The 26,327-nt window shown below is 40.7% G+C and overlaps 1 protein-coding gene across 1 annotated transcript; it reads right to left on the bottom strand.

Annotated features, from left to right (window-relative positions):
- Positions 1-2,222: 2,222 nt before the first annotated feature.
- LOC132500156 (sentrin-specific protease 2-like) lies at positions 2,223-3,979 on the bottom strand. The gene is given in 1 exon segment (XM_060115060.1): positions 2,223-3,979. A coding segment is annotated over 1 exon segment (1,752 nt). The 3' UTR covers positions 2,223-2,227.
- Between the last annotated feature and the right edge of the window lie 22,348 nt (positions 3,980-26,327).

Here is a 26,327-nt window from a genome sequence, read left to right on the forward strand (position 1 = left end):
TCTACTCTAATAGTGGAAGTCCCTGCAAATTGAAATTGTCATTCCCTGAGTCTAGTTGATTCTTGCGTCTCAGTTGATTGATCACATCATATAGACACAGGCAAATCTTTTAGGAACATACTTTGATGCATGAATGATTTTGGAAAATTCAGCAAGTGAAGAGGCAGCAGCTGTGAATACATGAAAAGTCTTGACCTGAGTATCCACCTGTCAATAGAGTTACACCTGTCAGGGCAGGATGGGAATATGATTAACATCTACCCACTGGGCTGCTTATTTCAGTATCTCACAGCTAATTCTGGCAGAGACTCAAAAGAAATGTTTCTGCCAGTTCCTACCCCTCATGTTGCAGATAAGCAGCCCAGGTAGAGAACCATTATTCTCTATTCTAAAATGTAGGTGTTGACTTTATTGTCTTAGTAAATGCAGCATCATTAAGAGAATGGTGTCTTTGGGACTTCACTGGTAGTGCAGTGGTTGAGACACCGTGCTTCCAATGCAGGGGGCACAGGTTCTATCCCTGGTCGGGAAACTAAGATCCCACATGCCGCGGGGCCAGGAAATTAAAAACAGAGAGCGAGAGAATGGTGTCTTTGTTTAACATTTCTTCTCATTGTAAGCAACTATAGGACAAGTATTGTCATCGACATTTCCCTTTCCCTTGAAGGCCACAGACTCACACTTTGTACCATAGTAAATAATTAAAAAAATTTTTTTTCAAATGAAAAAATTATAACTATTTATTTATTTATTTAAATAATATCAAGAATCTTGAAAATTCATTATTTGCTGAAAAATAGCTTCTCATGAACAATTACCACTCAGAGCCCACCAAATATGGATGATCGTAGATACATGCATTTAGTGTAGGACCCATCACAGGGGGTGCAAGGAGGGCCATTTGCTCCAAGACTCACATTGGCGAAGAGGTCACAGTTGGACTGGTGACATTACCTCCAAATGAGATTAGACTGCTGTTCCTGAAAAACTCTGACTTATTTTTTGACATTTTTTTTTCCAGACCACCTTTTATTACATCAGAAGAGCAACATTAGGCACTAGATCTTGCAAAATATGTTCTGACCAACTCTAAACTTTCTGAAATTAAATGTGCAACCACTGTAAGGTTTTTAGTGAACAAAACAGTTAAATACAAACTTTCATTTGCAAAACAGATTACTGTATAACTGGCAACCTCAGAGCCAAGTACTAACTTTTCTTGCACAGATTTCAGCAGCAGTGGAATGGGGAGCTGTAAATCCTAATGAGTACCAAACTGAATTCTGGCTTTATATATAGAAAGAAACTTTAAGGGAAAATAGCTTTAAATTGAATAGTATCTTTTGAAATTAACAGCTCAGTCCAGCACTTACATATGTGAGGTTTATACTCAACCAGATCTGGGATGAAAATGAAGATTTAGGGTTTACAGTGACTTTAAATCCAGTTTCAAGAGTAGCCAAGTCACCTCATTTCCAGAAAGGGAAGTCTCTTTAGGATGACCACACTTGGATAGCCAGAGTTCCTTGGCCACAATTCCACTTTTCCACGACACCGTGCCAATGCTGTAGTGTGGAACTTCCTCTGAAAGGCAGCCAGAGCCCTACACCACAGCACTTCTCCTGGCATTTTCAAGCCTCAAAAGAAAAAAGACCTCCTGCTTCAAGTCTGCAGTTATGGCTCCGGCTAGAGAAGTTAATTAACCCTTCCCCTCCCCACTGCTTTCCCTCCTGATCTTCAGCAGGGAGTGGCAGCTTAACATTCCTTTCAGAAATAAATAGTTCAAATGAGTAATTTAGAGTTAACTTTAAAAGAGCAGCAGAAAACAGCCACTGACCATTATGTTTGCAGATGAGTGAGAGAATAAATACACGTGAACAAACACACAGAAGAATAAAGTAGAATAAGTCCTTCATTTCCCACATTCATAGGGGAAAAAAATCTTTAAAAAAGAGTATTAATTAGCGTTTGTTCTTGTGTGGGTAGAGAGTCCAGGGCTCTGAGCAGGCATGGCCTTATAAACAGGGTTGCAAGCAGCCCTCTGCACACCAAGTCAGGACTAGGGTGCAGAGAGGGGCCTTCATGCACTTCTGACAGCTCAGTGCCTGTGAGAGAACAGAGGTGATGCAGGGACGCAGGGACTTTTTAACCCACAATGCATGAGGTATAGGGAAACGTCCATCCGTGAAAGAACCACCAGCAGCTGGAGGGACCGCGCAGGGCGTTCTCACAGCAACTGCTGATGAAAGATTTCCCACACCATCTTCTTCCGGAACAGAGGCATCTGGTGCTGAGTAAATGTAATGGGTTTGTCCCTAGAGATATAATCTGCATATTTACAAGTAAACATTCCACAATCACTCCCATTCAACTGTTGAGGAATCTCATGTGCCTTCATGCGGTAGTGGGTCCACTCTAAAACATTCAGGTCAGTATTTCTTTTGGTCTTACTTTCATCCTGTAAATACTGAAGGAGAATCTCACAGATCCTGTGGCCCTTTTGTCCCATAGAATCCAGATATTTAAGACACGTTTTTCTTAGGTCTGTCACTACCAGCCTCCAGTGTACCTTCCGATGAATGGGAACCAGAATAAGTTCCTGTTCAAAGAGACTGACCCCTTTGGTCCATCTTTTCACTGCTTGGTAACCCCCAGACTTTAATTTTGGATAGAAGAGAGTACTGAATGCATAAAGTGCTAGATACCCTTGTTTTTTATTTCTTTCCACCAGGAGATTCATGTAAAAATTAATGACTTCATCATTGAGCCAGTGATGGTTCTTCAAGGTCTGAATATCTCCTCGAGTGATTCGTAATTTGAAAGCACTGCTTAGGATCTCATCCTGTGGGCCATGGCCTAGAGCATTACTGATTTCCTTTTCTATGTCCTCTGTAAGTTCAAGAAGATCATAGGTCCTTTTATCCCTCTCTTTGCTTGAGCAATTTTTTTCTTTTGTCTCAAGTATTGACATCTTCCTCCTGAGTAAGCCATTGTTTCCACTGCCCAGGCAGAGTCGTGCTGACACTTCTTCAGGTAGGTCAGGTTCCAGCTGGAGTCCCCTCCTACCTTCATTTTCAAGTCTGATTCCAACTGTCTTCTCCGTATCAGAAATTTTCCCCTTTGAACACCTCTTTTCACTTCTCACTGACCATAGAGGTCCCCTTGTTTCAACAACTCTATATTGTTTTGGAACAAACTGAGTTGTTTTGACTCCATGACTTTGCTCTTGCCTCCAGCCTTTGGTCTTTAATGTGTCCATCTGACTTCTTTGAGAACTATGATGAGTTGAAGTTACAGGAGGAACAGAGTTTCCATGACCACCTTCTTTAAGTCACTCTAATAACCTTTGGTATTTCTCTCTTTCCTCTTTTTGAACACCCTCCTCCACAGTACAATGGGGACGCCTCAGACCCTTGCCACCCTCTTCAGAAATCATCTCTGTTACAACCTGTTCCTGAGGCTTCCACGTTAAGGAACTCTCCAGATTGCCTTTGCTATGGCGACGGCCACCTGGTCTTCTATTACAGGCTTCTGAGCTCAAAGTAAAACCAAAGGAAGGCAGGACTCTGTGTGGCTGATCTCGAGTTACTGTCACTCTGATCTTTGGATGGTCACTTATTCCATTAGGAGATTTATTACCCATTTTCAGCATGTTGTTCCAGGATCCAGAACCTGTCAGTTCAGAAGATGAAGAGTTGGAAAATACCTTTCCTGAAGGAACCACATTCCATGTTCCATTACAAGCAGAAGTGACCACGGGCTTTATGGTCAGCTGGAGTGGGAATCCAAATAAGCTGGCAGCATTGTAGAGACTGTTTTTCACTCGGTGAATAAAGCAATCTAATCTCGGTTTTTTGGCTGCTATTTCATCAGTGTCCACTGTAGAAAACAGAGTGAGTCACTTCTGCCTGGGTCTCGTCTGCCAGTTGGTGCCTTCGATGTCCTGTCGTCCGCAGTAGAGGCATGGACTACTGCCCATCCACTGACCAAGGAGTAGGATTATCCTTAACCCCAAATCCACTACTGCCGGAGCCATTCTCAGACCTAGGAACTCTTCACTGGAGGCCCAGAGAGAATCCCAAAATCACACGGAGCACAAGGATATTGAGATTTCTGCCCTTGGTTTGGATAACTTGCACCCATGTACCGCCAGAGGAGCACAACCTCATTACTTCAGTTTTCATAGGGTATCCTAACCAGTTACCCTAGTTTTCCAAAAAGTACTTTTTGACATATTTTGCTAATACACCCGAAACCTCAGAAAATGGTGGTAGGCCCCTCGACCTATGAGAGACAACAATCTCAGACTTCTGGACCTAAACTCAGGCACAACAGGATCAGCAGGATGGAGGGGGTGTCCCCTTAGCGTATTCACTTTGCTTGTCCTAGTCAATTTGGTTGAGAAACAATAGCGTGGGATCCACAGGCCTGCAGGAGAATGCACTTTCTTTTGAGCAGGGAGAGTGCTAGGAGGGAGAGTGCTAACAGGGAGAAAAAGTACAGGAACACTAACCCATATTCCCATGGAAATGCTCTGGTTTCAACATTCCTTTTGAAAAACATAGCTTCTCTAGTAAGTTGGTCACACTCCAAGAGGAATTAAGCTTGAAAGATAACAGAACTTCAAAAGCCAGATCGAAAAGACCAGACCCGAGGCTGTGAAAGGCATTCAGAAGAGAGAAGCGTTTTAACTCAGCTTTCAAAGCATGTTCTCCCTCCTCTTTGAAAATTTCTGACACTCTCAGAGTTGCTGAAGATTTTCCCACCCGAGACATCTTTCATCAGAAAACCATGAAATAACAAAAATCTTTCTCCAGGTAGAATAGGAGGAAAATGTGAAAGTAAGTTCAAGTAAGTTGCTGCTTGTTCTGCTTATTCTTGAGCCTAACACATCATCTCCAAGAAAGTTACTAGGGTCTTACTTATCTCACTGAAAATTAGCAGGATGCACATCCTACTGTGAGTGGAACTGAGGCCCCAAACACGTGGCCCCCAACAGGAAGCAGAGGTCTTGGCAGGTTGCCAGAAATGTGTCTCCATGACCCATTTGCCGGGGGTGGCCAAAAACCAGAAGGGAAAAAATAGGCAGTAGGAATAAAAGGTGTATAAACACATCTCAACACTTACATTGCTGCCTTTTTCAGGCTACTTCCTTTACCCAGAATCCTCTGTTCTGTGTTTACCTGGGTAACCTCTGCTGACCCTTCATGGCTCAACTGAGAATCATTCCAGTTACGACTATGTGCCAGGCCCAGTGCTAGGCCCAAGGAACATGACAGTGCACAATGCAAGATGCCTACCCTCAAGGAGCTGTGTGCCAGGCTCACAAGTGGGCATGATGAACAATGTACAAGGAAAGCAATTATCCTAAGCTCATTGCTTGCCACAAAGGATGAACCAGTGTACAAGATGCCTACCCTCAAGGAGCACTTAGATTCAATGCTGGGCAAATGGAAAACAACAGTGCACAAGACACCTACCTCCAAGGAGCTGAGGGCAGGCTGAGCTTTGAGCACAAGGAGCTTGACAGTGCATGATGCAAGGTGCCTGCCCACAGAGGTTGAGTGCCAGCCTCAGTACTGGACCCAAGAAGCACAACAGTGCAGAATGAAATGAGCTTACCTGGAGGGAACGAGAGTCCAGGCTCAGTGCTGGACACAAGGAGCATAGCAGTGCACAATCCAAGGTTCCTGTTCATTGTAGATGTGTGCCAGGCTCCATATGGGCAAAATGGACAGAGTGGTGTACTATGCAATGTACAACAAGGCACCTGCCTTCCTTGAACCCCTTGGCCTGGTAATTGCTCCTACACCCTCCATTTAGACCCTGATAAACATCACTTTTGAGTGAAATATTTACAGTGTTTATTTCCCCCATGGACAATAAGCATAGTGAGGACATCAATTAGACTTTGTCTTTGTTCCCCAACACTAAGCACAGTGACCTCAAAAAACCCAAACCACCACCGGCAGTGATAACATAGACATATATGGCACCGAACCAAATTACTAAAGTTCTGTTCAAAACAATGCCAAAGAAGTTACAGGGAAACATTTTGCTTACTGTATTCTAGTTAGTATTTTTACATCAGTGTTCATGAGTGTTACTGGTCTTCAGTACTCTTGCCTTGTACTATCTTTAACTGGCTTATGTATCAGTGTCAAACTTGTTTCATAAAAGAAGTGAGGAAGTTTTCCTTCCCATTCCATGTTCTAGAACACGTGTCAGCACATTTTTTCTATAATGGGTTGATAGTAAATGATAGTAAACATTTTAGGCAATGTGGTCCATATGGTCTCTGTGTTGCAACTACAGTTATCCTTTAGTATCCATGGGGGATTGGTTCCAGGATCCCTACAGAAACCAAAATCCAAGGATGCTCAAGTCCCTTATATAAAATGGCATAGAACAGTTGTACCCCAGCATGTATCCATGCATTCTCTATCCATGGATACAGAGGGCTGTGTGTACTCAACTCTGCCAGAAAGCAGCCATAAACAGTAAGGAAACAAGTGGGAGTGACTGTGTTCCAATTAGACTTTATACATAAAAACAGGTGGTGGAGGGCCAGATTTGATCTGTGGGCCTTAGTTTGCAGACATTTGATCTGGAATAATTTACAGAGCAGGTGTACCATGTGGTCTTTGATGGTTTGGGAAAAACGTACCTGTGCCTGATCTTAGTGAAATAGACTGTAGTGTTCCCCACTAAATAAGATCACAAGATGTTATGGGTTCATCTTGCATTTTCCCTGCCTCAGTTCTGGAATGACCCACTTCTCCGAAGAGCCATTACCATACTGCTTTAATGATAGAGGCTTTATAGTAAGTTTAATGTCTGGTAGAGCTAGTTTCCCTTTGTAGTTTTACTTTTTTCATGTTTTGTGACAGGATCATCCCTGGCTTAGCCAGCTACAGAACAGAGATTAGGAGGGTACATGACCCAGAGGCAGATTTGCTCACAGGGATAGGGTCTGAGAGGAGGAAGCCCAGCCCAGCAGGCCAAATGTGGGAGCTAGCAGCTCGAGTGTGGCAATATTGTGACCATGGGTCCCATGTCTTTGGTCTTGTCGAGGAAGATGAGAGTTAACACCAAGGACATAAGGAAAGGTCTGGAAGCAGTGAATCCAGGTGTGAAGACAATCCTGAAATCCACTTATGCTGGGTGACAGCAAGTAGCAAGGATCTGCTCCAGGCAGGTTTGCTGTCCCTACAGAGGAAGGTTGCCTGGCATGGACAAGGCAAAGGCCTAAGTATAGAAGCTCAAGGTCCCAAGACAGGAACCCCAGCAGAGGAAGCAAGTGAGATCCCTTGGCAGAGCTGCCAGGAATCCAAGAAGTAAACTGAGACCCCAGAATAAGGCCCAAGGTGAGTTACCAAAATGGGAGCACAGGACAGAGCTGGATAAGGACTAAGTGGGATTTAGGCTGAACTCCAAATGTCAAGCTAGAGCTCCTAAGTTCCTCCTGCTCAATGTCCCAGTTACAGAGCCTGCAGGTGGGGTTGATTACTCTGGCTTTGAAGGAAGGAAGGAGAGAGAACTTGGAAATCATCAAGGTCAGACACAAGACTTTGAGTCTCTGGGGTTGTCCTTAATTAGCCATGACCTTGGGCAGGCCACTTTGCCTCTGGTCTACCAAGGGAATTGAATGAGATTATATCTAAGGCTCCTTCTATTTCTAAGAGTCAGTTGACCCCCAATTAAGAGCAATGGAGGGACTTCCCTGGCAGTCCAGTGGTTAAGACTCCATGCTTCCACCACTACAGGGGGCACAGGTTTGATCCCTGGTGGGGCAACTAAGACCCCGCATGCCGTGTGGGGTGGCCAAAAAAATAAAGAAAAATAGGAGCAATGGAGACCTTGTTTCACCAGCACATTCTATGTGCCATACATGCTGCCAGACACTTTACATACATTAAAGGGAAGAAAACTAATGGTTTTTGTTACCAGTGGTGATAAATATTTAACAACCAGCTCTCTTCAGGGGAGGGAAAAAAAAGCCCTGATTTGTAGCATTTTCCCAATATCTGAGGTGCAAATATTCCCACCATGATTTCAAGTTACCACCATGTAGTCACCGAATCCAGAGTTGGGAAGAAAAGTGCAGTGGAACACCATCATACAGTGTTTTCATCCTACAGATACAATAGATGCAAATAGGCTCAGAACATAGATAATAATGGAATGTAATAAACTGATTAGAAAGTGATGTTATGAGTATATATATATATTTCATTTTTTTAAATATAATTTTTTAACTGTAAATATATATAATTTTCAGCAATGACTGTGTTTAACAACTGGCTCTCAAAATTTCTGATAATTGATCAATCAGTCCTTGAGAGCTGATAAGGACCAGCTTCAGCACACTACTGATTATTACTTACTGTCTACCGGAGGCCACTATTGTCACTGTAGTTCTATTGTTTCATTAATCTTCACTGTGACTTTCTGAAATAGTAATTGTTTTACTGATGAATAAAAGGATCTCAGAAAGGTTAAATAACCTACCTGGAACCACACAGCTCCTATGGTTATGTGACCTCCACCCTGCAAATCCCCAAGTTATATTATCCCACGCTGTCTCTCATAGAACAAAATTTTGATTTTAAACTGTTTTATTCTTTAAGAGAGTAGATTATGTTCCATTTAAGCAGTGATTTTATGAACACTGATGTGTGTTTGAGGTCACTGCCACTGAGTCAGTTTGGTGACAGAAAGTGCCATTAAGCTAAAACAAGTTGCCATTGTGAGGCAGGACTTGATCTGTAGAGTCTTGTAGAGAAGCACAGTAGGGCACCCATTACCCAGTAAGAAGTCTTCTACCCAGAAACATTGGGAATCACCTCAAGCTCTCCTCTCATTTTCCTGTCTTTTCCCTAAAGTCATTCCAACTCAACAAAGCTAATTCCTTTTTAATCAAGTCAATATTTTGTACCATGAACCTCAAGCTAAATATCCAATAACATTTCAACTACCGTTTTCAACAAATTCACATTTTTTATAGTTGTTGTAATTTTTGTGGTTCAGAGTTATTATTTCTTTTTACAACATAACATGATGATGTTTTCTTTCTAATAAATAGCATCACTAGAAGTTACAATGGAAGCCCTTGGGAACAAAATAATTTTTAAAAATTAATAATACATTTTCCCCAAAATAGAAAGAAGAAAGAGCTTACAGAAAAAAATATATTTTATAATTCAAAAAAATTAGTGGATACTACTAGGGAATATTTAAACAACTATATCAAAGGATCAAAGGCAGCTGTTCATAATCATGAGTGACCAGGCGTACCAGGAGAAAGACACCATAATTGACTCCATTGAACAACAATACATTTAATTGCAAATACTGGCACTTTTATGTAAAACCATTTTATCTGTCGCTGGTTGGTTAAGTTATCCTCATATGCCTTTATTGAGGAGTTATTTTAGGTCTTAGAATAAATGTAATATATTACTTTAAATTACAGCATAAATTTACAATATTATTTTTCCCTTCATGTTTGCTTCGGGGAGCACACAGGAAGCTCTAAAGAACTGTGTGCAGCCCAGAAACCTGATCTGACATCGAATGTGTTTCCTGTTATCTTCACGATTCTTGCTTTTCTGTCCCCTATCTTCAGTTATAACCCTTCTTGGTTCTTTCTCTGATGCTCTCATTTCCTCCTCCTCTTCATTTCTCTCCTGGAACTCAGTAAGAGAGTAGATGGAAAAGAGAAAGGAAAGTGGGTATGTGCCCAGAGCCTGGCACATGTGTAACACATCATAGGAGCCCAGGGATGGAGAGGAAACGTGGTGCAAGGGCCAGGGAACCGTTCCTCTGTACCCATCTCATTCGTTATGTACTTTTATATACAAGGGTTTTGGGCACTGAAATAGAGGACACAGTGGAGGGATGGAGTGAGGAAAAGATATAAAATAGAATAACAGAGCAGATTGGGACAGGGATATCTCAGCACACCTCATCTGCTTCTCTTTTTTCTTCAGGATTAAACCAAAGGTTCAAATAAATTGGATGTGATCCTTCAAAACTATTCTATGTCGGTGTCATTGGTCCTACTGGGAAGGGCATGAGATTTACTGGACCAGGGCAGAACCCAGGGCAAAGGGTCCTGATGATGGATGATGAAAAGAGATCTTCCATTTCATTTAATGTACTTATTTATTTTAAGAGACAGACAAAGGTATATTTAATAATTTAAAGATGAAGTTCAGGAATGATTGTCCAGGGAACATTTCCTGTTCAGTGCTGAGGGGATTGGTTGCTATTAAGCATATTCATAATGCTCCTTCCTGATCAGTAATAATAATGCCACTAACGATAATTTAAAATAATTATCACTTTCATTGATTGAGTGTTTCTTATGTGACGAGCGCTGTTCTAAAGGTTTACTTGCATTAATTCGTCTCACAGCAAACCTATGCAATAGGAATGATTAGTATCCTAACTTCACAGTAAACTGGAGTAAAAAGAGATTAATAATTTATCCAATAACTTCTCATTATTCTAAAGATAAACTCCAGATTCCTTAGGTTTCCAATCAAGGCCCTCCATGATGTGGCCCCAAATGCTTTTTCAAAATTAGGTCCTACTCCTAGCTGACAGCAGTAGTACTCATTAGGACCTGCTACATCTTCTGCTTCTGGACTCTAAACCTCACTCCCACCACTGTTCCCACCCAAGAGGCCCTCTTCCTTGACTTCTGCCTACTTGGATCCTCCCATCACACAAAACTCTGCTCTATTGTCAACTCTTCCGTGGAGACATCTCTGACCATTCTCACCCAATGACTCACAAACAACTCTTCCCAGTCCTACCTAGTAACTCCTTGTGACTTGTTATCTCATATTGGCATTTAAACGTCCACATCAAAGTCTTGTCCCTCCAACCAGAACTCTAACTTGGTGTAAATCATGTCTCCACAATGCCTAGCACGGTTCTGAATTCATAGTTATCCTCAGTGCCTTTTCTGTTAAGTTAATGTATCCTATAGCTTATGCAGAGGTTATTCCTTTCATCAGAAATGCAGTTTGTTCTTGGACCCACACCTCACACATTTTCAGCATGATATATGCCTGAAGATTGCATCCATTCTGGTAAAATGAACTGACGAGATTTATCTGTTAATCAGGATATGTGCTACCCCAAACTCATATTTTTTTGCTTTATTTTCATATGCTATAAAAAATAGAATGTTAGGGGAAAAAAATTTTCCCACTGCAAGCAAACTGGTTAAAATAACATTGGAAAAAACTCACGGCTTAGGCAAGAAACAATTGTTTGAAAGTAGATGATTTTCCTTCTAATAATGTACAAGGCCAAAGGTAAGGCAGATGTAAAAGAAGTTGAGTGCCACATGCTACGGGAGTTCTTTTTTAATAGCTTCAGAGATCCTTGTAGAAGGAAGAGTTACAAAAGTTAAAATGAGGAAAACAACATTTTTAAATGGCAGGTGAACTTGGAAGTTTGGAAAACTTTTCAGGGCAGTAATTCACAGCTTTTTAAATGTACTTAAATGAGGTGGAAACTGCCAAAACTGAATTGTTTTGGAAAACTTGCCCAAAGCAGACAAAGAGCTGATAGAAAGATGATGACAGTGAACACACTGCATGCTACTTAACTCCAGTTTGGTGATGGTCCATTAGGCTAAAGATGAGAAAGAAAAAGAAAAACAGTTTAAAGCAAAACAGTTTAACTCGAAACGAAAGAAGTAAATAAGCTAGCTACTTTCAACGTACTCTGCCTGATTTTATTTCAAACTGCTCTTTGGGGAATCAGAAGTACCTCAGTTCCTAAAAGCAGGCAGTGGAAACCATCTTTGTGTCCCTCCCAAAGCTCATTTGCTCATAAAACAAAAGAATGAACAAGAATGCAGCATCAACACTTACTGGTCACATCGTCAGAATTAGTGTTAACTTATTTTTAGGAGTCCTGATTGGCCAGATTCTTAGCACAGCACTTAAACACCAAGGTGATTTAATTGGAATGATGTCAGTCAAGAATTCAGGAGACATACATGAGGAACTGAAATTAGGTAACAGTAATAAAGGCCCAGGATGCTCTAGATTCAGAAAACTGTGGACTGTCTGGTTTAACTTCTGTCCTAAAGAAAGTATTAGGTTTTATTTTTAGAAACCAATTGAGAATACTAAGGGACAAAGCTTCTCTTCATTAAGGGGGACAAACCTGGTTGCAGGAAAATATGTCCGCTCTCACTAACAGAGGTAATAAGAGCTGTCATTTGAAGATATTAGAGCCAAGGAGGACAAAAGGAAAAGCCTACATCATAATTAGATTGCCCCAAAGGGTATGAGAGCATTTCACACTCAGAGTAAAAGCTGTAAAGGGCGAAGTCAGAGAAATGCGAGTAATGGCCCTGTCAGCACTCAGTGTTAACACTCAGATGCAAGATAGAAAGATTCCGTAACCTCAGATTCTTAGAAGGTTTGGGGGGCAGTACCCTACATGTGAAATTGTTATGGAATCTCATCCATACCACCCTCTGGAGAAGGTATGAGCAGACAAAAGTATATATCTAGAAGCTTCTGAATAAAAACAAATGTCTGTATTTCTTGTCACAGACTTTCACTCCAAACAAATACATTTGGCTTTGAACAGAACATCTGGCCAATTTGGTCCAAAGCTCCATCAGTCATAGGAATGCTCCCAGGCAGCTGGATTAATGATCTTTTTAATGTATTGACTTTCCATTTAGGTGTCAGGATTTTATTCAAGGGCATAAGTGACTTCTTAAGAAAGTAAGTTCTTTGATGGGTGTGTTAACTCTTTTATTTCCTGAGTTTGAAGCAGCATACACTACTCTAGATTTGCACCATCACCAAACATTTATTGAGGAGACAAAACCCAAATGCAGAAGAGCATGCATGGAAATAACAAAGGGGCATAAACTACATACCAAATGAATGCTCAGGACAATAAATGCCACAGAAAGAGGTAACTGCTCTGGAAAATCAAGAAAAAATTCACAGAGAATACAGACATGAAGTGAGTTTGAAAGTACTAGAAGAATTGGATAAATAAAGAAGAGGAATACAGACATCCAGGGTAAGGAAAATATGTCAGCAAAAATCTAGCGTTGGAATTCATCTGGCTTGTCTTATTTGAATTACAATGCAGGATTCCTGTACTAGATATAATGAAAAACAAATTTGAAAAAATGATTAAGAACAAAATGAGGTAGTTCTTGAATGTCAGGTTTAGCAATTTGTACTCAACCTGTAGATGAAGAGATTGATGATTTAGAAAGTTTGAAGGGATATCTGTGAATGAGATGTGTTGAAAGAATGAAAACTGAAAAATCAGTAAGACTATTTCAATAATCCAAGCCAGCCAAACCAAATTCACACACTAGTGGCCCAATCTTGTTCATAGCAGATTTTATTTGGCCTACATGGTTATTTTTATGAGAGATTATTGACGTATTACATTGTGCAAGTTTAAGGTGTATAACCTGTTATATATTGATACAGTTATATTCAATATATTGCAATATGATTACCACTGTCATGTTAATTAACACCCTTGCACGTCACATGATTATCATTTCTTTTTTGTGGTGAGAACATCTACAATCTAGTCTCTTAACAACTTTAAAACATGTAATACAGTATTGTTGGCTATAATCACTATGCTGTGCCTTAGATCTCCAGAAGTTATTCATCTTCTGGTTGTAAGTTTGTACCCCTTGACCAAAATCTCCCCAGTTCCTCCCACCCTCCAGCCCCTGGTAACCGTCATTCTCTTCTCTGTTTCTATGAGTTCAGCTTTTTTAACATTCCACATAGGTGTGATATCATACAGTATTTGTCTTTCTCTGTCTGACATATCTGGCTTAGCATAATGCCCTCAAGGTCCACCCATGTTTCCACAAACGCCTACATACTTTTAAAAAAATTCAAAATAAGTTGCCAACATTTAAAATGGGAATATTTCCCACTAAAACCCAAATTTCCAATTTTTCCAGAAAGGCTGTTTTAAGACCCTAATAGTCCCTAAGGCCTAGGCGCTGAGCTTGCAGGCCCCATCCCACTTTCTATCAAACCTTCCTAAGTGAAACCAAATCCAACATTAAATATAATTTATACCCAACTTTCTAGAAGTAGATTTGCATTTGATTAGTTGGCAACAATATAGTGTTTGCAGACATTTATCAGTTTCAGTTTGCAGTTTTGTTTTTAAAGCCTAAATTCTTTTTTTTTTTTTTTTTTTTTTTGCGGTACGCGGGCCTCTCACTGTTGTGGCCTCTCCCACTGCGGAGCACAGGCTCCGGACGCGCAGGCTCAGCGGCCCAGCCGCTCTGCTGCATGTGGGATCCTCCCGGACCAGGGCACGAACCCGTGTCCCCTGCATCGGCAGGCAGACTCTCAACCACTGCACCACTAGGGAAGCCCTCAAAATTCTTTTTTTAATTCTAGGTTATCCATACTTCATCAGTTCTTCAAAAGCTCTAGACTGTAGACCATGCCTGTGGTGCCTAACAGATAAAATAATACTATTCTCCTGAATAGTTTAATCTAAACTAGTGCAGGGATGGGTCAGGGACTGCCATTCCTTTGTTTCTGCATTCCCTCACCCTGCTAATTAGTAACTGTTCTAATCTGCCCTGTGGAACTCAGGGAAGGTCGAGGAGGCTGAAGCCTTTTTCCTACAAACAAGAAACAGGGGACACCGAAAGGCTTTTGTGCCTGGGAGAGCCCCACAGGGTTCTGCTCGGTTTCAATCTCCCCCCTTCTCTTTGATACTCTTCAACCTTGAGGTGAACAGGTGTTGGACAAGAGAGGGAATAAGGTTTTGTATAAAGACTAACTCGGCAGAGGAACTCGGTTTTAGGGGGACTTGGTTTCAGGGTGAATTTGGTCATTTGAAAGCCATCACTGTCTGCTGCAAGCATACCTTTTGAGAAGGTGCTGGAACCAGAAACTGGGGCAGCAGTTGAGGGCAGAGCCCTGTTGCACAAGATGGCAGTCAAAATCCCACTGTTAAAAGGAAAAATTCCAATGAAGAGACATTTCTTAAGATGAGTTGCAAAGAGGAAAAAGTATTTGCCCGCAGGCAAATTGCAAGTGTGCCTTCCAGGCAAGGAAGCCAAATGAGCAAAAGCAAGGAAGCCTGAATTGTCAGGCTTATAGTAAGATAACAAAAGTTTAGTGCATGACTAAAGGACAGCAGAGGGTGTTGGCAGGGAAGGGCTGGGTTTGAAGGGCTGGAATGAAGAGCTTGGCAGTGTAGGCTGGAAGCGGCTTGTAAAGCTGGGGAAGGAAGTGGGGAGGAGGTGAATAGTTTCAAGCCTTGAATACCTTAATTAGATATGCACTTTAAAAATCTGACCCTAGGCTATTTGGAGTATAGACTCAAGTGGGATACGAGGCTAGCAAAGAGCTGGGAAGACACCATTATATACATTTCATCAGTGGTTTCCAAAGTGAGAAGAATGTACCTTAGGAGGGGTACAAGTGTATCCATTATGGTTCAGAAAGGAAATTTCAGAAATTCTGTTGATATGTATTTGTTATATTGTCATCTGAAAAAAATAAGGCTTAATAGCATTTAATATATGGATTAATACAGGGACCTTCACTTGGTTTGTGTGCCAGAGGGACACATGCTGCTTATCGTGCTGGAGGAGTAGAGAGTTCTACACTGTAGAAGAGATTTTGCAGCCAGAGCTGCTCCAGGTCTTTCCTCAAAACCTCCACCCTTAGCAGGAGTGTCCTTTCTCACAACCCTCCAACCCTCACCTTTAGCAGGAGTTAACATAAATCTTTAAGTTAAAGGGTCCAGAAATAAGAAAGGAAGATACAAACAAACCAAAAAAAAACCAGGTGGAGCCATCTGGGACCAAGGTGGTGAGGAATCTGACCTCCAACAGACCCTGAGTCTCATTATACGCTGATTTTACTACATTAACATATTAAATGACACACCTACTGGTGGCCATGACTAGACATTAAGGACCAGAAAAGGATAGAAAGTGGGTGGCACCCCACTCCCTCAAAAAAGCCCCGCCCCTTCCCCGGTAGACTAATGTAGATGCCTCCCCATCATTAGCCTCACTCCTCCTCTCTTTGTTTTTACTCTAAAATTAAATCCCTCTCACGGGGTGGGAGAGAAGTTAACCTGTGAATTAATTCCCGCTTCTCCATTCTTTGGCCACTGAATAAAACTTGTGCTGTAATTGGCTGCTCAAACCCAAACAGAAAAAGAGCTTCCCCACTGCCAGGCAGAGAGCCTTTGTCAGGGCTAGGGCCCTAGCAGGGTCTATACGAGTTAATTTGGTAACATTGTTAGGACACTCCTCACCTCACATAATTTAAAGTGCCTGGTTCAGCGAACATGTGCCCAGTTAAGTGGACTCATGGATTATATTATCTAATCTAAACCAAACTCACCCTCACCAACTGAATACATGATTTATAAAAGATAAATCATATAAAAGTAGTAAGATGTTTAAGTAACAATATTGTTACTCACAATAGGAGTAAATCTCAGAAAGTTCACGTTGAGCAAGAGAGGGCAGGCACAAGGAGGATATTCTATTTGACTGCTGCCATATAAAGTTCAAAACAAGTAGGGCTTCCCTGGTGGCGCAGTGGTTGAGAGTCCACCTGCCGATGCAGGGGACATGGGTTCGTGCCCCGGTCCGGGAAGATCCCACATGCTGCGGGGCGGCTGGGCCCGTGAGCCATGGCCGCTTAGCCTGCGCGTCCGGAGCCTGTGCTCCACAACGGGAGAGGCCATGACAGTGAGAGGCCCGCGTACCGGAAAAAAAAACAAGGAAAAAAAAAGTAAAACTCACCTGTGGTGTCAGAGGTCAGGCTAGTGATTGTCCTTGGCAGTGGAGGAGGAGGGAATAGTGACCAGGAGAGGGTACAAGGGGAGCTTCTGAGGCACTGGTCATGTTCCGTTGCCTGCTCCTAATTTAAGTTACACGATTACATAACTATGTTCACTTTGTGAAAATTCATGAAGCTGGACATTCACGATTTGTCTTCTTTTCTCCTTGCATGTTATTGTTAAATAAAAAAGTTTACTTACAAAAACTTTTTTAAAGTCAGATGTTTAATAATAAAGTCTCAAGTACGTTGACAAGTTTCTATAATGTGTGAGAAAATTGCTTTTGTGCTGTTAAAAACACAACTTTTTAAGATATTGTTTTGGGGAATTCCCTGTGGTCCATTGGCTAGGACTCAGCGCTTTCACTGCCAGGGGCCCAGGTTCGATCCCTGGTCGGGAAACTAAGGTCCCACAAGCCAGGTGTCGCAGCCAGAAAAATAAAATTTAAAAAATAAATAAAATTTAAAAAATTATTGTTTTGTTCAATTTTACCTCCTCTAATTTTTTTTTATAATACATAAAATATTAGATAAATAATGCATGAATTTAATTTCATCAAATATAAAAATATATATACTGGGGAGTTTGAACTCATCAGTTAACTGATGGGGATATGCCATAAAAAAATCTCATCAGTCCAAGCAAAGGTTGATAAGAGCGTGAATTCTCAGTAGTACTGGGGATGAGAGAAGGAAAAAAGAGTCACTAGTGGCTCCCAGGTTTCAGTGTGGGCTCTGAGAGGCTGGTAATGTCCTTCACCAAGACAGAACTCAGGAAGACAATGGCTGTGGAGAAGGTGCAGACATTTAGCACCTAAAATGATTAATTTATTATTTTCTGAAGCCACACAAAGAAGAGTTGCACCTAAGAGGAAATCTTAACTAATTAATGTTATATACTCATGGTTATATGCTGCTTTTGAAAGATGGTCTAGGAAAAATTATTCTCAAGTACTGTAATTATTTTTATAAGTGTGGAAAAAAGGGCGCAGTATTTTATTATCAGGTCTATGAAAAAGGGCAGTATAATTAATCATCAATTATATTCTTAAAATTAGGCTTCTTTTAAAACGTAACAGGCAAAGAAATGCATTCATTTTTAATTGAGGCTTTAAGAATATGTTTTAAATTAACATCATGAAAGTGTTATTAAGACAAAAATCGTTTGCACTGCCCACAAAAGACGCTGTTCTCAGTAATGTGCATCAAGTGTATTGTCTCTAATAAGACTTTGACCTATCTTAGCTTTTTTTTTTTTTAATCTAAAAAGCTTCTATTTCTTTACAAATATTTATCCCATGTGCCTCATGAGGATAATTCTTTGAGAGATTAAACCACAAAAAGATGCCTGCCTTTCCCTCAGGTCACACCGTGCACCATGATGGACTAAGTGGCACATGCAGTGAGGGACAACCCAGGGGAGACTTCACAGTGTCCGTGTTGCGCCCTTCACTACAGTAAAAAATTATTCTGCAAAGCTATGAAAGGCTATGGGAGGCCTTAAAATGTGTTGGAGGACAAGAAAAATACCCCCAAAGAAGAAAGGAGGCTACTGGCGGAAGAAAAAGAAAAATGGCTCCAGCATTTGAAGGATCACACTCCACCATCATCTCTCACTCTTATTCGATGTGTTTTCTTTCTCTGACATTCACTCTCTGTAACTGAAGTTTCCCTTCCCTTCTTTTCCCTTCCTTCACTTCCTTCCCTTCTTTTTCTTCCTTCCTTCTTCTTTGTTTTCTCCAGTCATTAACTGATTGCTGACTATAGGTGGGTACAGTGCTGGCATTAGGGACACCAACATAAGTAGGACCCAGTTCCTACCCTCAAGGAGACCACAGTTTAGTAAGGAACTTTAGTCAAGGAAAGACATATCTTTTATACATTTTTTTTTGGCCCACAAAGCATTAGGACTTTTTAGTTTGACCAGGAAATTGCCAATATTTTTGCTTTCAAATCTTAAAACACTGATAGATTGGCTTCCTGGACTGGTCTTTTAGGGATTTAGGTAAATCCCTTTCACAAAGGACTGAAAGGCAAGGCAAGTTGGCTTTACCTGTGCATGATGTCTTTCCAAGGCTGGGAGTGATTTTTTAATATAAGTATTTTTATTGATACTGATGCATACAGTAAACATTTCAGAGTGCCATACTAAACCCCCAGGCTCAGAGGTATATAACTTTAAAAATCCTAGTTATTTTTCTCCCCTCCCTCACATTTTTTGGTCATTCCAAGACTGTTTGGGATAACAAATCACAGGCATAAGCAAACATGCCTTCCTTCTTTTTTTTTTTTTTTAATTTTTATTTATTTATTTATTTACTTTTGGCTGTGTTGGGTCTTTGTTGCTGCATGCGGGCTTTCTCTAGCTGCAGTGAGCAGGGGCTACTTTTCGTTGTGGTGCGCAGGCTTCTCACTGCGGTGGCTTCTCTTGTTGCAGAGCATGGGCTCTAGGTGTGCAGGCTTCAGTAGTCGTGGCACATTGGTTTCAGTAGTTGTGGCACGTGGGCTCTAGAGTGCAGGCTCAGTTAGCTGTGGCACACGAGCTTGGTTGCCCTGTGGCATGTGGGATCTTCCCGGACCAGGGCTCGAACCCGTGTCCCCTGCATTGACAGGTGGATTCCCAACCACTGCACCACCAGGGAAGCCTGCATGCTTTCCTTCTAATGGGCCCTGCAATATTCCTATAATTTCCCTCCTTATTCCTCAACTAGCTATTAAACTTGGAAGATCTGAACTTTCCCTGCATGGGCCAGAGATTTCTGGGAGATTCACATCGCACTGGGGTCTGAATACAGAAACCACCCTGCTGTTTGCAAGATCCAAGACTTAGGTTGGATGTAATGAAATGGATGAGTGAACTTCAGCCAGTGCACCTGAGAGTCCTCCCTCAGGGCTCTGTGTTGTATAAAGTGCTTTGATGCGGTTGGGAGAATGGGGCAATCGCTGGGATGCTTCTGTTGCCCAGCACAGAGTAAGTATCTTCCAATGACATAGTCTAATGAAAGGGAACCACAGCCACTGCGCAGATGAAGCAGATTTTTGCCTAGTGACCTGCTGTAAAATGTAATCAGAGCTTTCCTTTAATGGACTGAAAATCCAAATCAATTAGAAAACTGACCCAAACCACAGTTCAGTTCAGACTATGAGAGAAGCTATTGTCTCTAATGTACTTCACCTCTCCCCTGAAACAAGCCCTGGTGCTTTCAAAAAGGTTAAAATTATGCCCAGGCAACAAAACTATAAATGGCCTGCCTTTAAAGGAGCAGACTTCAAAATGATATCCTGAATCCTTACCCTCAGCAAGATAAAACCACAGACATTGGAGAAGCATGGCTGCTAATGTTCAGGCAAAAGATCTGGAGAAGTAAGGAAAGAGAATCTTTAATAAATTGATACTTATTAAAATAATAATGAGAGGAGTTTCAGGTGCTTTTCATAGACTGATTCAGGAGGACAGTACAAATTCCCGAATGTCCATGCACAGAGGGAAGGAGTCTCTATTTCCCAGCAGGAGATGCACGGACTGCCCATGAATTCCAGAGCCTAGAAAATCAAACTGAAGGTACAGTGTGTGTGAACAGCAGGGATAGTAGCTCTATGATCTTATAGATCTTCCTCAACTTAACAGTGGGGTTAAGTTCCAATAAACCCATTGTAAGTTGAAAATAGTGTAAATTGAAAAGACACTTAATACACCTAACCTACCAAACATCATAGCTTAGCCTAGCCTACCTTAAACGTGCTCAGAACACTTACATTAGCCTACAGTTGGGCAAGATCATCTAATGCAATATCTATTTTACAATAAAGTGTTGAATAACTCATGTAATTGATTGAATACTGTACAGGAAGTGAAAAACAGAATGGCTTCATGGAAACAGCATGGTTTTAAGTGTATTGGTTGTTTACCCTCGTGATCTCATGGCCGTTGAGGAGCTGCAGCTCATTACCATTGCCCAGCATCGTGAGAGAGTATCGTACTACATATCACTAGCCCGGGAAAAGATCAAAATTAACAATTCCAAGTATTATTTCTACTGAATACATACCACTTTCGAACCGCATAAAGTTGAAAAATCATAAGTCAAACCATTGTAAGTTGGGGACTGTCTGTAAATGGTTAGACTGGGAAGGAATTAGTTTGGGGAAAATAAAATAGAGGTAGACCAAATTAACCAAAATATTGCTTTCTTCAGCTGAATCGTCTGCCACCCCATATGGTTACATGAAAGTCCTGAGCAGACTGACAAGAAAAACTAGAGAAATTTCTCAAATCATATGTGGAAAGAAAACATACAAGAACATCTAAGGTAGGCTACAAGCCAATGGATTTTTTGTGCTGTGATGAGAAACAGGAGGGGCAGATATGCATCAAATACTATTACATGCCGTAGGGCCTCATGGCGGCCGGGGTGTTGTAACTCAGTGGGCCAGTTATTAATTGATTGTCTCACAGCTCCAAATCCACTCTTCTTTGCCCTGCCTTCATTGCTGGCTGGATCATATAAGGCTTATCTTATCAAATTATCTTCATTGCTGACTGGATCATATAAGGCTTTGCCAATAGAGGGCACTAGAGAGACTCTTCAAGGACAGAACAGGAGGCAGGGATTTTCCTTCTTCCGGTGGGACGTTTCCACTCAGCAGTTGGCAGATTTGGCATGCATGGTCAACCTACACCCTCCAGCAAGGTTCTCCAGCACCAGTGGGCCACATGTACCCTCTTCTCAGAGGTTCTGAAGCTCAACCTGGGGTTGAGGGAGGAGCTTCCTCTAAGTTTCTAGTTCCTTCTTGTTCACTCTCTTTCTGCCTAGGCATAGATTCTGCTTTACCTCTCGGAGTCCTTTTTCACTCTCTTCAGTTAACTGTCTGTTGCAAGTTAACAATTCTTCGTGTTAAATTTTCCCTTTTCAATTATTGGTGTGATTTATGTCTCCATGAGGTCTGCATGGAGATAAAGCCTCCAAGGGTTACCATGGTCCAGGGTCTGGTACTTGGCTTTGCAGATCTGGAAACTCAAAGAATATGAAGAATTTAGAGCATACTTTATCAGTGGAATAACTTGAATTTCAATCCTGGTTCCACCACTTCCTAGATTTGTAATCAAGAGCAACTTGTATAAATAACAGTTCTACTTATAGGCAATGATTCATTCATTCAATACATATGTTTATTGAGAATCCTACCATGTATCAGGTACCATGGTAGACATTAAGGATATTGACAAAAATCTCTGCCCTCAAGGAGCTTATATTTTGGTAGGGGAAGACTGGCAATAAATAAAAGCAATTTATGAAATACATAGTATGTTACATGGACATAAGTTCTATGGGAAAAAATTAGGCAGGGAAGAGGATAGGAAGCATTGGGAAGTTGAAAGTTTAAATAGAATGATTGGGGAACGCTTCTCCATAAATATAACATTTGAGTCAACATCTGAAAGAGATGAGAGAATAACCGGGGGAAAGTATTCTAGGTTAGGGATTGTTCCCAAAAGTGCTGCTTCAAGGCTTCATGGGCCAGATCGGCTGGAGCAGACTGAGTGAGTGAGAGGAAGGACTCCAAGAAACGAGCTCAGAAAGATAACAGAGAGCAAGATTGTGAAACATGGAAATCTCTTAACCCAATGCCAGGCACAATACTCCCTAAATGGTAACTATAATAGTTACCCTTGGGACTGAGCTCCTAAAAATGAGAGAAGCCCTCAGAGTGGGAATCACATCCTATACACTTTTGAATTTCTAGCACCTGTGGTAGTGCCCAAAGAAAGTGCTGAATGAATGATGAACAAATTACTCCAATTACACACATGGGACTGCTATGTGAGGTCAGAACATGAAGTTATTAATTTATAACATGTGATACACCTCTTGAATATACTAATTATGTCAGTCAGCTAACTAGGGCACTTCCTACCAGATATCAAGGTAGTTAGGTAGCATAATTAATCAAGAGAATACTGCTTAATAAGCGTGGAATAAGGTCAAAGAAAGCTGGAGAGTCTTAAGGGATGTTACGTGCAGTCCTGTCTTCCCTGCCCTGGCAATTTTACATATCAGAAGACAAGCCAGGCTAGTAAATTGGATCAAAGCAGGAAATGGAATAAGCACATGAAAGGGATCTTGTTGGTTGCCTATCCAAGACTCATCCCTACCCCATAGTTCCTGGCTAACAGATACCCAGGGGTTACCTGCTTCAAGGCGGGGCTGGGCCCCATCACAGTCCCAAAAAGTGACTCACAATTGATCTAAACCAATCACAGTAATCCTATTTTCCTTGAAGGGATTACTTAGGCAAAAGCCATGATACCATTTTGACTAAGACTGAGGAGAGGATTTTGGAGGGTGGGATGGGACTCCTGGAGAACTTTTTTTTCACTCTTAAATGGATTTGCATGAGGAGAAGCCTGCTTTTCTGCTTCTTATACAGCTGTGTGCAGAGGTAACACTTGGGGCTATTAGCTCTCTTGTATCCATGCATGGACAAGCCTAAGGGTTAAAAGTCTATATGCTAAGGATGGCAGGACAGGAAAATGAAAAGAGCCTGGGTCCTTGTTCACATTATTGAGCTACTAATTAATCAACCCTGGGAATGTCCTAACTCTGGAACTCTCTATATTATATGAAGTGATAAATTTGCTTATATTTAAAGCAATTTTGTTTGGATCTTATATCAGTTTGTTAGAGCTGTCCTAATAATATACCACAGACTAGGTGGGTTAAACAACTGAAATTTATTTTCTCACAGTTCTGGAAGCTCGAAGTCCAAGATCAAGATGTTGGCAGGTTTGGTGTCTCCTGAGGCCTCTCTCCTTAGCTTGTAGTTGATTGCCTTCTTACTGTGCCCTTATATGGTCCTTCCTCTGTGAGTGCATCCCTGGTATCCCTTCCTCTTCTTATAAAAACATAGGCCATATTGGATTAAGGCCTTAGCCTTATGACCTTAGTTAACTTTAATTATCTCTTTAAAGGCCCTATCTCCAAATTCATATGTGGTTCATATATCCATGTATGAACCACATATGAATTTGGGAAGGACACTATAACTGTTCATAACAGGTCTCCTCTTATAGATAATATACTATCTCTTAGGTGATTGTGAAAATTTTAGAGTGTCAGTGAAAACCAATTCTCACAACATTTTCTTTTTTTTTAATTTTTGAATTTTATTTTATTTTATTTTATTTTATTTTATTTTATTTTATACAGCAACTTATTAGTTATCTATTTTATTCATATTAGTGTATATATGTCAATGCCAATCTCCAAATTCATCCCACCACAACCACCCCCCATCCCACCACTTTCCCCACTTAGTGTCCATACGTTTGTTTTCTACATCTGTCTCACAACATTTTCTAATAGTGACTATAGGTTGCCCATCAAATTTTCAGTTTGCATAATATAATCAGATGGTTAGACTAGATGAAGTTTAAAGACCCTCCCAACTCTGAAATTCTATGAGCACATTTGTTTATTGTTAATATTTTTAAAATTATAATTATTTATATGATATACAAGTTGAATTACTTCCAGCCTCAAGAAATACAAATATCTTTTTTTAAAAATGTGGCTAAAATTGACTTTAACCACATCACATAAAAAATCCAGAAACAGAGAAGTTCCAGGGTTAGTTTAAAACGTTGATTAATAAATCAACAGGGCCAAGAATTTTTTCTTCATTCTAGCCTGCCAGTTGTCAATGTTTCAGCACTTATCCCATGGTCACAAAATGACTGCAGCAGGTATAACATCAAGTATAATGTATAATATCACTACACAGCACCTCCACAGGCAAGACAAGGAAAAGGGAAACATCTTTGCTTCCTTCCATTTTTTTTAAGAATGAAGAAAGCCTTTAATAAAGCTTCTCTATTAGGCTTCTCACTGGTCAAACTTTTGTCATGTACTTACCATGACTGGTTTAAATTAGCAGACTTCCCCTCACTTCTCTTTCATAAAACCAAGTAGCATACATGCCACATCAATCAAAGGCAAATGAGGAAAAGGAAACCAATTATGAGTCTTCCATGGGGTCAGCTTTCTCTAAAGCAGTTGCCTCTTGGAAAAGAGTTACCAAATCAAGGTTCCTTCAGCAAGGATAAAGGACAGGAACATCTGTTGGTTACAGATACAACAACCACATTAATAAAATCCCAAATCAGACCTGACTGTAGAAATGAATTTTTTTTTTTTTGCGGTACACGGGCCTCTCACTGTTGTGGCCTCTCCCATTGCGGAGCACAGGCTCTGGACGCGCAGGCTCAGCGGCCATGGCTCACGGGCCCAGCCGCTCCGCGGCATGTGGGATCTTCCCAGACCGGGGCACGAATCTGTGTCCCCTGCATCGGCAGGCGGACTCTCAACCACTGCGCCACCAGGGAAGCCCACGTTGGGGTTTTGTTGTTCTTCTTTCTCTAATTGCTTTAGGTGTAAGTTTAGTTTATTTGAGTTTATGTAAGTTTGTTTATTTGAAATGTTTCTTGTTTCTTAAGGTAGGATTGTATTGCTATAAACTTCCCTCTTAGAACTGCTTTTGCTGCATCCCATAGGTTTTGGGTCATCATGTTTTCATTGTCATTTGTTTCTAGGTATTTTTTGATTTCTTCTTTGATTTCTTCAGTGCTCTCTTGGTTATTAAGTAGTGTATAGTTTAGTCTCCATGTCTTTGTATTTTTTATAGATTTTTCCCTGTAATTGATATCTAGTCTCATAGTGTTGTGGTCGGAAAAAATACTTGATACGATTTCAATTTTCTGAAATTTACCAAGGCTTGATTTGTGATCCAAGATATGATCTATCCTGGAGAATGTTCAATGAGCACTTGAGAAGAAAGTGTATTCTGTTGTTTTTGGCTGGAATGTCCTATAAATACCAATGAAGTCCATCTTGTTTAATGTATCATCTAAAGCTTGTATTTCCTTATTTATTTTCATTTTGTATGATCTGTCCATTGGTGAAAGTGGGGTGTTAAAGTCCCCTACTATGATTGTGTTACTGTCAATTTCCCCTTTTATGGCTGTTAGTATTTGCCTTAATATTGAGGTGTTCCTATGTTGGGTGCATAGATATTTACAATAGTTATATCTTCTTCTTGGATTGATCCCTTGATCATTATGTAGTGTCCTTCTTTGTCTCTTGTAATAGTCTTTATTTTAAAGTCTATTTTGTCTGATGTGAGAATTGCTACTCCAGCTTTCTTTTGATTTCCATTTGCATGGAATATCTTTTTCCATGCCCTCACTTTCAGTCTGTATGTGTCCCTAGGTCTGAACTGGGTCTCTTGTAGACAGCATATATATGGATCTTGTTTTTGTATCCATTTAGCCACTCTCTGTCTTTTGGTTGGAGCATTTAATCCATTTACATTTAAGGTAATTATCGATATGTATGTTCCTATTACCATTTTCTTAATTGTTTGGGGTTTGTTAATGTAGGTCTTTTCCTTCTCTTGTGTCTCCTGACTAGA

Source organism: Mesoplodon densirostris, chromosome 12 (genome assembly GCF_025265405.1).
Source record: "Mesoplodon densirostris isolate mMesDen1 chromosome 12, mMesDen1 primary haplotype, whole genome shotgun sequence".
Taxonomy (NCBI): domain Eukaryota; kingdom Metazoa; phylum Chordata; class Mammalia; order Artiodactyla; family Ziphiidae; genus Mesoplodon; species Mesoplodon densirostris.